The sequence below is a fragment of the Phascolarctos cinereus genome, unplaced genomic scaffold (assembly GCF_003287225.1).
Source record: "Phascolarctos cinereus isolate Bilbo 61053 unplaced genomic scaffold, phaCin_HiC Scaffold_4;HRSCAF=312, whole genome shotgun sequence".
NCBI lineage: Eukaryota > Metazoa > Chordata > Mammalia > Diprotodontia > Phascolarctidae > Phascolarctos > Phascolarctos cinereus.
Window position 1 is genome coordinate 77195493 of NW_027555847.1, and position 12158 is coordinate 77207650.

The window sequence follows — 12158 nt, forward strand, 5'->3', positions numbered from 1 at the left end:
AAAGAGGGTGTGGTTAAAATAGGTAGGGATGAATAAGTCAAGTGATTTGATTGGTATTAGAACCAGTCTAACCTTTGGGTGGCCAGAGCCAAACAGAGCAGGTCTAGAGATAGAGGAGTCAGGGAGCAAACAGAAATTTAATTTCAAAGTGAGGGAAAGGGCACATGTAGCAGGGCCCTGCCCTTAGGGGAGAGGGCACCCAAGGCACTGTGGGGCTAGCTATCTCAGTACTTATACCAATGGCTACACAGTGAGCTGTGGCCCTGAAAATGAAGGGTAACAGAAACAATGAGACAAGTTTGATTCATAGCAGGGCTTCGTGACCAGAACGTGTATACAGCAGGTGTCCAGGTCCAAGATCAGAAAACTGGTACCGGTAAAGTAATACAATAATTATATGAAACAATCCTGGGGTTTTTCTGTGGCTGAGATCTTTCAGAGGGTGAGTGAAAAGGATTGTTGTTATGTTAAGCTCAGGGCAGAGCTTGCTTGCTGGGCCTTAGCTCTGGGAAACAGTCTCCTAATATAATGACTATATATGTATACACACACACACACACACACACACACACACACACACACACACCCCTGGAGATTACATCAGAAGCCTATCAGTCTCATGAACAGACTGGAGCCAGCAGGTGAGTGATAACCTATTGTCCAGAGGAGCCCCAGAACAAGTAATTGTCTGATGCCCAGAGCACGCTTGGGTAGCTATAGTAAAAATATTTAAATGAATTTTTGCTTCATTCAGGTTAAAATCCCTTAAAATGGTATTCTATAGTAAATTTAACACATAGAGACTTTTGATGGGCCAGGATTCTTCTCCTAGAAAAAACTATAGCATCCTTCTAATTTTTGCCTAAGGACCACAATAGTCATAAATAAGAACAAGTCACTTTTATTTGATATTTTGGTTTACAAAATGTTAGAAAGAATACAACTGGGGTCCATTATTTTAAATGCAAACAATTATAGGATTTTCTTAAAATGAAAAAAAAACCCAAGATTTTCATGCTTTTCTTCCCAGACGTTTCTTGATGAAGTATCCTACTAACTTCTGTGGTCTCTTTTGATACTCCACAAGCACCTCATGGGAGCTGCTAATCTGATCTTCTCTGAGACGATTTAAAAGAGTAACACACACAACAGCAGCTGTAAAAAGGAAAACAGAAGATATTTAAATCAAAAGCGGGTTCTCTGATGTCCTTTCAAATGAAGGAAAATAATGAGAACTATTATCTACTTTGTTGCCAAACAGCACCAAAATTTCAGGAAAATTGGCAATCATTCACATTGGGACTTAGAAAGAACCATGGCAGAATAAATATAGTATAAGTCAAGAGTGTCTGGCTTGAGAAGATCCCTGAAAGCCAACGAGATGATGCCAGGAATCTGTTTCCTCTCTCTTCCTCTACCCTCTACCATTACTCTCACCTTTTCCCTCCACCCTCAGTACAAAACTAACTCTAAAAGCAAATGCCTTCTCACCTAGCCGTCTAGACCCATCTTTCCTGAAATGTGAAATATGGTACTTCTTTTTTTTTAAAGTCCTGTGAGCTATCTGCAAAATTAATCATGTGCTTTAAGTACCATGATATTCTTGAGTTACTTAGTTTTCAAATGAATGATGTGAACCTTGAATAGTCTCTCCTCTCAGCCCTTACCATACCTCTACTATTCTATAAATAATAATAACATATAACTTAGAGGTTTTTCAGTAGTGCCTTTCAAAACTCTCACCCAAATAAAGATTACCTGAAAACTATCTTTCCCTAAATGTCTATTCAAATATCATATTCCCTAGGGGAAGGAAACAGAGTAGGAAGATGAAAGTAATTAAGGTACCACTAATGGGCATATGAAAGGTATCTCTCTTAACTGGTCAGTGTTGCAAAGAGCAAAGAATATCCATTTAAACCTGGAATTCTTAACCATTTTTGTGCCATGGACCACTTTGGCAGTGTAATGAAGCTTGAGGACCCCTTCTCTGAATAATGATTTTAAATTTATAAAATACATAGGACTATAATAAAATTTATATTGAAATGCAATTATCCAAAAAAAAACCTTTTAGAAAGTTCACAGACCCCAAATTAAGAACCCCCTGATTTAAACCAACGTCCCACTTGCTCAATTCACTTCCTGTGTATTGTGTAAAACAATGGTAAAGTAAATGCAAAAGAAAAAACATATATTTAAAATACTTACAATATGTCTTCTTGGTGTTAGAAATGATAAATTCTACTTATAACTGTGCCAAAGAGGAATATGTAAATCTTCCTTTATTGGAATTTCATGTTTAAAGAATTCATTAAGCTAAAAAATCATTTGACAAGCAGCACTGATAAAGTATTATAGGAATTTAGAGTTTCTTTGACACCATTGTATCCCTTCTACCATAGCCAGCTAAAGTGCCTTGATCTCCCATTAACTCCAAAAATTTGTAACTTTCCAAGGCTGAGATACATATTTTTTAAATATCCCTGAGCATGGGCATTTGCCTTCAGTTAAACAAACAAAGTCTTAGGTTGGAAGTAGGATGGTCACTACAATCACGTTATAATAATTTGCTGATCACGGGTGGACATTAACCAAATGCCCAATCAGATCCTCCTATTCACATTGTAATAAATGATCCAGAGAGGCTGTGGTAGTCTTGAGTGCAATTGGGAGGGGGGAGTTGATTAAAACTAGGGAAGCAGTGGAAGTATGATGAAGGAAGAGAAGATAAGAAAATTTTGAAAACCACACATGTTTCATCTGTTGTATAACAGAGTTAAAGTTGTAGTGATTATATTATTTTCCAAATAACAAAATACAAGTTATAACCAATCAGTGGTCAAGTCCACCAACGGGCTTACGAAAACAAGCAAGTGTTGGCAGGTGAGCTTTGTTGGGAAGTCCAACATGTATCAGCAAGAATATATGCATGTAATGATTTGTTTACAATATGATATGGTTATAAAATGTAATATTACATCATCAAATTTCAATGCAGGAAAAAACCACAAATTTACAGCAAATTATTAAATTTAAGAAGCATCATTTTTTTTAAAATTATATTTTTTAAATGATACAAATTTCCAAAAAAGTCTTAAAGGGTAGGGGACACTGAGTAAAATTTTTTTTAAAAGGGAGCAATAGGTGGGGCAGCTAGGTGGGGCAGTGATAGAGCACTGGCCCTGGAGTCAGGAGGACCTGAGTTCAAATCTGACCTCAGACACATAATACTTACTAGCTGTGTGACCCTGGGCAAGTCACTTAACCCCATTGCCTACCCAAAAAAAATAAATTTTTTTAAAATAAAATAAAAGGGGGCAATAGGCCAAATAAGTTTGGGAACCTCTGAGTCACAGGTTAAAAGTGATCTAAGGCTGGTGAAAACTTACAGCTGCTGCTAATTTTACAAACAGAACAATATATGCTTCCCTATGATGGGAGAGGCACAGAATTATAATGCCAGCATTTCTGGTCCTTTGCTGTAATTCACTCTCATTATCTAATTTAAATATGACACATCCTTACAGTCTCTATTATATCATTTAAATTTTTTAATAGACAGTTATTGTTTTTCCCTCAAACTATCTGAAAATGTTTTAAGGCTGCAGGTTTGATATTTTTCAAGTGGAACCCATCTCTTGTCATTATAATGGAAGTCAGTAGGAAAATGAAATTCACTTTATCAAAGTCTACTTTTATAGTAAAGGTTACTGGAACACAGCTATTCCATTAAACAAAAAATAATCTCATGGTACAAAGTAGAATTAAAACGACTTGGCTTAAAGGCATTTTCCCAATGCAAATATGCAAAAGAAATGGAACAAAAAGCTTGTTTATTCATGCTTTCTTTGAAATGTAAAATCTGCAATCCTGATTTTCCTAGAGCTTTAGAAGCTAGTTGACTGATTCCAAAGGATTCCAAAGGATTCCAATGGAAATCTGAAGCTGCAAGTCCAGAGCTGGCAGCACAGAGTAGAGAGCATTGTAGAGAATCACCAGACCAACTATTCAGAGGTGGAGAGGACTTGAGAGGCCATCTACTTTATTATCCAGAGGAAAGAACTAAGACCCATGAAGGCTAAGTTATTGATTTACCCAGTCATACACGCTAAGCGTCAGGGCTAGGATCCAAACCCAGGCCCCCCTATTTCAAATTCAGTGCGACCTTTCACTACACCTCACTCCTTAACTTCATAGCAAAACAGATACATTTCTCCCCTCTCCCTCCAACTGTAGGCAGAAGGAGAAGGGTCAGGGGAGACATTTCAGCAAATAAGCTCTAAAAGTAAATGAGATGTAACTAGTGGCCACTAGGTGGCACAATAGAAAGAGCGCGGGTCCTGGAGTTAAGAAAACTTGAGTTCAAATATAAGCTCAAGACACTTGCTGCGTGATCTTTAGCAAGTCACCTAAAATCTGCTGCCTCAGTTTCCTCAAATGTATTGATGGAAAAAGCACCTATCTCACAAGGTTGCTGTGAGGAGCAAATGAGGTCATATTTATAAAGCACTTAGAGTACCTGGCACACAGAAAGCACTTTTTTTAAAAAATGCTTTAAAATGCTTATTCCTTTTCCTCTCCTTCTAATCCCAGCCCTGTGGCTGACTCAAGATACAGCGCTAGGCTTTTTGTTTTGTTTTTTCATTCTTTCCTCGCAAGAGTCAATTCTACTCCTGGCTTCATCACTAACTTCTTGTATGACTTTAAGCAAATTACTTCTGCTTACAGGTCTACATTTCCCTCATCCAGAAAATGAATTTTGGATTATATAACTTGAATGGCTCACTGGAATTAAAATTCTATGGGCCTACAATTCTGTGAAATCTGATCATTCAAAGGCATTTTAGGGCCAAAGCACAATCAACATTAGCTGCAAGATTTTCTGATGTAAACCAAACCTGATCCAAATTATCTTGGGTTCACACATACAAGACACTATATTACAGTCACATCTAAACAGTACCAAACATCTAGATCAAAAAACAAAACAACAACAACAACAACAAATGTATTTCCCAGATATTTACTGGTATTTGATTTCATGGAATACTACACCAGTCCAGCCACATTTTTGGTTCAATAGGCTTTTATGAACTGAGAATCCAATTGTCATGTATTAAAAACTTATTTATGGGGAAATGAACTGAAGTCCAAATAACCAGCTTACAAATGTGTTCAAAAGCACAACCAGCTTGTTGTGTTTTGCATAAAGGGATTTACCCACATTTTACATCATTTTTAATTTTGCATCCAGATGCTTTGCATTTTTGTCTTATGGTTCTCTGTCATATCTAACAGGTAAAAATTCCATTGTAACCATACTGCAGGTATATGGCCCAGAACAGAAGCATACCTTTGATGCCACTAGCACCACACATGGCTGCAAAGACAGAAGATTCCATCTCAATGTTTCTGATTCCTGCATCATAAGCTGCCTGTAAATACTCTTGCTTATCCTTGTCGGTAAATGAGCAGAAAGCACCATCCAGCCGAGCTTGACCTAGGAAGCATGTCAAGGATTAATGAGTCCTTTGGTATATATGCCATTTTCCAATTTATTTAAATCCATTAAGCAAATAGTATCTTACCTTCGTAGAAGTCTAAGGTACACATGGTGTTTCCCAGAACAGTATTAAACTCATTTATCTCCTTAGCACATGCCATTAATTCCTGATTTAGGTCATCACTGAGCTCCGTACTTCTCACTATGCGTTTCCCCAAAACAATTTGTTCAAATTCAGGTTTGAAGCAAGAATCCATCGCTTTTTTAGTTAGCACCACTGAACCAGGCTCTAGACCTAAAAAAAAAGGGTCAAATACAGCAAGATTTCCCAATCAAGAACGTTCACACAAAGGCACCATTGGGTGCAAAGACAAAGAAGGGTGTCTGCTATGTTGTTTCAAAGTGCACTGCCCTGTAACTTCCCTTCTGCAAAAATTGCCCTTTCCATCCCCAGTGGAAGGAAGAATGATGGACTAGGTCTCCAGCCTACTAGTAAGTGGGAAGAGACTAGGCCAGTTTAAAGCTAATAAGGAACCATCCTGTTACCAACAGAATGCAGAATACTGGCTTTGGCTCTTTTGAGTATATTGAATTGCTATTCTTTATTTATTGACACTCCTCCCATCAATGAAGTTAATGCAACAGAGGAAGTGTAGTAGATGATTTATAAATAATTTCTAAAGTGTTTTATTGATATGTGGAGAAATCTAATAAACCTGGATACTGTGATTTTAAAGGAAACATCTCCACAGGGGGAAAAAAGTAACATTTAATACCAAGGAAAGTTGTGTAAACAGAAACCCTCAGGCTGTATAAATCTGACTGATTGTATCTTAAAGGAAGCTCCACTATCTTAGAGATTTCTTGCCCCTCACTTGCCAGAACATTCAGATGAAATAAACTTCAGAGAAATTATCCCACTGGAACAAATCTGATCTTTGGTGTCCCCTGAGATACTAAGGTTAACTCATTCAAGGTTAGCACATTTTCCCTTCAAATCACCTGCCATTCTTACTTCCATCTCTTAGGGGAGTTTCCTCCAAAGCTTAGTTTATGTTATCTCCTCCTATAGGAAGCCTTTGTAACACATACTCTCCATTTCCTCAAACTTCCTAGTATGTATTTTGTAATTACTTCTATATGTGCATCTTGTTTCCAATAGAAGCAAACTTGAGAACAGGGACTTTAATTTTTATCTCTATATCCCTAGAGTCTAGCATAGCACCTGGCATTTTGTAAATGCTTAATCAATGGTTGATGAATTAATCTGGTACCTAAAGCTTTCCCTCTAATCAATAATAGATAATAGATTTGACCGGGAATTATATAAATCACTTCCTTCTCTAGATCAGTTTCCCCCTTTGGAAAATAATGAAACTGGGGAGGATGGCTTAAAAGATTCCTAAGATTTGTCTTTTTAAGGCTAACTTTGTATGGTTTATGAAAAACAATTCAACCAAACCAGATAATCTGGAAAGTAAGGATCTCTAGTAGCTTGTACATACATCGTAGGTACTTACTATTTTTGAATGAAGATCCAAAACCTGTCTGAATTGTATTTAAAAGATATATTTGAAATACAATCAAGTTGACATATTTAATTATCCATTAATTTGTAGTCTTCAAATTCTCTCCTTAAGGATTGAATTATCAGAAAGAAAGAAAGGAAAACCCAGGATCACATTTAACTTAGTTCCTCCCAGCTCTCTATAACTGAGGGGTGAAAAATTGCCATTCAAACTAGACAATGTGGTAACTTAAAGGAAAAAGTTTTCCTATGACTACTGTACATACAGAAATGAAGTGTGTGTGTATGTATGTGTATCTGTGTATGTGGGTGTGTGTTTTGTATTGCTGAAAAATTCAAGTTAACCTAAAGTGGTTTTCTTTTGTCTTTCCTTAGCTCACAAAAACTGAATGGAACTGGATTTCTAATAACTGATGGAGGCTATGGTCCACTACTAAATTTAAGATAAAAATTAGCTATAAACATTTTTAGTAATAAAGTTGAATACTAGATTTAAACTGTACCTCCTTGAACTTACATTTTGTGGATAGTATATTGATGAATATCAAATGTATCCATCTTAATCCACATGCAGAAACCTATTTATTGGTAGGCTCAATTTCAGACTGATTTTGCTCAAATTTGGGGAATTTTGAAAATCACAAGTTATTCAAAACCAAAAGAAATGCTATGCAAAGCACATTGAAAAACAGTTCATAGAAATGCAAATATCACATTAATTCTAACTTAAGTAATTAGCTAAACAATATAACCATTTGGAGAGACCTAAAAACAAGCCTGCTTTTGAGAACTTTGTTTTTGAAAGGCTGGGGAAATTAGGTACATAAGTTCCCACTTGGATAGAGCTCTAGGACTATGCTTACTTGGCTAACGAAGGAGCGGAGTCAGGATGGTTTTAATTGGCCCTAAGAAGTTCTCAAAAATAGAGTTGGGCACATCTGACCTTTCAATAACTCTGACTATCTGCAAAAGGGCAGGCTTCTGCATATGGACAGGTGTCCTATAACATGATGCTGCTACAAGGGAGGCCTTATCACCATACTGTTAAAACTTTGAAACTTTGCTATTTTAAACAGGCTACTTAAACTTTAAAGAGAGGTGCTTCCAGTAATAAAATGTTTGGACATGGTCCAAGATAGACCTTCCAAATACCAAATTCTATACTATTCTAGGAGTTTTAATAGTGCAAATAATATGGTCATATATCACTATATTTGAACAAAGCTGATACAAAAAAATCAAGTATATTTAGAGACGATACCTATTCCACCACATGTGCCAATGCGAATGATGACAACATCAGAACATTTGGCATGATACAGTAACTTGATGAGTTCATGTAACATGATTCCAATGGAAGGAACTCCCATACCATGCTGAAAAAAATTACATGTAAACTTAAATTATTAGAAATATAGCATATTATCTTGAATAGGATTTCAAACTGTATACATACTAACCAAATTATTACTTTAGAATTCAAAATTCTTTGCCTTATAGTGGGATATCAATTTTCAGTTCTACAATCCCCTCATTTTATAGATGAAAATTCTGAGGTCCAGAGTTCAGTGGCTTGCCCAAGGCCATTCAAGTAATATCTGGGGCAAGATTTTATCTTTGATAATGTTAAAATCCCAAATAAAATCATTCAAAGAGGACCAGATGAAGAATTATGGCAACAGGGTTCTATCACTAGTACAATATTCATGTGATATTGAGCAAATCACTTATTCTCTATAACCTCTATATTGCCATCACTGAGTCAAGAGACTCAAGGGAGATAAAAAACCAGAGATCAAGGGAGATGCACAAAGAGTAATTTAAATACTTGTACTAGTGGAGTGATTTACAATTTAGATACTCCAACACCCAGTTTTTAGATCTCACAAATGTGAGTCCTGCGTCAGGGGATACAGATTACTCCTCACCAAAACCAGCCCATTTTCCCATTCTCTAATTTCTAATCCTCCCCTAAATACACCAAAGCGCTCCACCCACAGAAAACAGTAGGGGCCTTCTAACAATCTGCATTTCTATTTAAGTAAATCAAGGGAATAGAGACTTCCAAAGGGGGAAACTTTGAAATTCCCAACCCCAGCAGCACCCCTACCATCTCTAATTTCACGAATGACCAAAAGGGAATGCTTTGAAATTCCTAACCCCAGTAGAACCCCTACCATCTCATTTCCAATTGAATGAATACCCTAAAGGGAATACTTTCAAATTCCCAACCCCAGTAGCACCCCTACCAAGTCATATCAGGTTTCACAAATAACTTGAGTCGGTTTTTCCCCATTTCTGTAAATTTGGAAGAGGCCTGATTGTGGCTTGCAGAAAAAGGATTAATCAAGTTAATTAACAAATGACACTGTACTTACACTAATTGATAATACAGGTCCGATCTTTATACATGGCATAGCGGTCAGTTCCTTCACAAATGTTAGGATGGTCCGTGCCAGGTTGTGAAAGTCCCAGTTCTTCACCTATATAGCCAATGAAAGCTTTCATCCGGGTCGGACTTCCTCCAACACATACAAACTAACAAGGAGATCACATGACAACACATACAAATCAAATGATCCAAATATACGCTGTACCCCTAAAATAAGAGCTATTTTACAAAGACATGTATGTGAAGACATTGAAAAATAATAATTAAAGCCCACAAAAAAGTGTTATGCAAGAGAGATGGGGATGATGAGATTGGGGGGTGGGGGGCCGTAAATGAAGCCTATAATCAGTTCAAGAGTATAAAATATAAAATATTCAGGTACTTTTCAACATATTAAGTGCCATAAAAATTAAATATCTTAATTATTACACCTCTCTTTTAATTAAACACCTCTCTTTAAGTAAAAAATATATGTTGCTATGATTGCTTTCTTTTCCTAAACCATCTATTGAATGCAATGTTTGTGGGGAAGTCTTCTTCCTTAGTAATAAAACTTCTACCCTTCAAAGCAATGATAAATTACTGGGAGAAAACCATCAAAAAAAAAAAAACAGTAAACCTGGGCTGAAGAAGCACAATAAAATGGAAATTGTGAATCACTGAACACAAGGAAGAGGGCAGCTGGGTAGTGCAGTGGACAGAGCACCAGGCCTGGAGTCAGGAAGGTCTGCATTGAAATCTGGCTCTCAGGCACTTATTAGCTGTGTGACCCTGGGGCAAGTCACTTAACCCTCACAGTTCCTCAGCTATAAAACAGAGACACACCCGAGAAGGAAATGGCAAACCACTCCAGTATCTTTGCCAAGAAAACTCCATGGACACTGTCCATGGGGTCACATAGGGTTGGACATGACTGAACAACAACATGAGGTGGGGGAGGTGTCATAGACTAGGAAGAAGAAAAAGATACAAACAATAGAATGCTCAAGAGAAAATTTTAAAGGAAATGCAGAATTAGCAAAATCCTGAGGATAGTTCCCTAAAAGAATGCCCAACACTGGCAAAATCATGATTACCCAAAGACTGTAAGTTAATGCTCTTTTCCCAATAGCTCTGTACAAAAATTTACAAGTAAATTCAGCTTAAAACACAAACACACATGATTATAAACACTAAGGTCAGCATTTGATTAAATTGTGTGTGTTTGTATACGAATTGGGGATGAAAAGATTCACCAGGTTTCTTTTAAAATACCACCAACCACCTGAAAAAAAAAAAGCTATGGTACAGTTTATATATATGCCAGGAACATTACTGTACCACAATAAATGACAATTATGAATAATTCCTAGATATATGGGAACATTTACATATGCAGAATGAATTAAAGTAGAAACCAGAGGACATGATATATACTAATAATCACTATGATATTAAAAACAACAATAACAGAAGCAAATCTTTAAAAGCACAGAAAAGGTTTCAAAAAAGAAAAGGTTATATGGATACTTCTGTGCTAAAATAAATATACACATATATAACCATTGTAAATAATAAGAGAGTTCAGAGTCATATGTACAATCTTTTACAATTTCATGTTTCTTTCATTCCTGTATATACATTTAAATATATATACTTGCTGTCCACATCCAAAGAAAGAACTATGGAAGTCGAATCGCTATCACTTATTTTTACCTTCTGTTGAGTTTTGTTTCATCTTTCTGATGGTTCCTCCTATTGGTTTTAATTTGTACTTACAACTTCACTGATGTGAAAATATGTTTAATGGGTATGTAAATGTAAAGCCTATATCAGATTGTGCGCCGTCTTGGGGAGGGTAGGGGGGGAGGAAAAGGGAGAAAAATTTTCAACTCAAAAGCATATGGAAAAAATTAAATATATATTATATATATGTGAGATATATATATATGTATTATATATATATATATATATACTTGTCCAGAAGTATTAAGGGAAATATATTCAAAAAAAATTTAAAATAAAAAAGCCAGCTCCTTTAATACATTTATTAAGATAAAGACTATTTACAATCAATACCTTATCAGTAGACATCACATAATGTAGGACAGATGGGCACTACATGGAGAAAACTTGATGCATTACATTTGTAGAATTAAAAGCATATATGAACATAATTATAAAACAGTTTTTATACAAATAAAGTCAGATTTAAATAATTGGAGAAATATTAATTGTTCCTGCATAGGCAGAGCAAATATAATAAAAATGGTAACTCCATCTACCCTATTCAATGCCATTCCAATTAAATTACAAAAAAAAAATTTTTTTTTATTGAGTTAGAAAATAACAAAATTCATTTAGAAGAAAAAAGGTCAAGAATAGCAAAGAAATTAATGAAAAAAATACATAAAGGAAAGAGGTTAAGGAGTACCAGATGTTAAACTATATTATATGGCAGTAATTATCAAAACTAAATGATACTGGTTAAGAAACAGAAAGGTGGATTAGTAGAACAGAGTAGACACACAATACACAGCAGTAAATGATTTTAGTAACCGTGTGTTTGATAAGTATAAAGATTTAAGCTTTTGAGATAAGAATATATTGGCTAAAAAAATTGTTGGAAAACTAAAAAGAAATCTCATAGAAATTGGGTATAGACCAATATCTTACATCATTTACCAAGATAAGGTCAAAATGAATATATGACCTAGATAAAAAGGGAGATAGCATAAGAAAATTATAAGATC

The 12158-nt window shown here is 35.7% G+C and overlaps 1 protein-coding gene across 1 annotated transcript in view; it reads right to left on the bottom strand.

Moving 5' to 3' along the window:
• Positions 1–885: 885 nt before the first annotated feature.
• Positions 886–12158, bottom strand: part of UPP1 (uridine phosphorylase 1) — a 28768-nt gene continuing 17495 nt past the window's right edge. The window contains 6 exon segments of the mRNA XM_020977764.2: positions 886–1155; positions 5357–5503; positions 5592–5801; positions 8296–8410; positions 9413–9439; positions 9441–9572. Coding sequence (XP_020833423.1) covers positions 1013–1155; positions 5357–5503; positions 5592–5801; positions 8296–8410; positions 9413–9439; positions 9441–9572 — 774 coding nt within the window. The 3' untranslated portion in view covers positions 886–1012.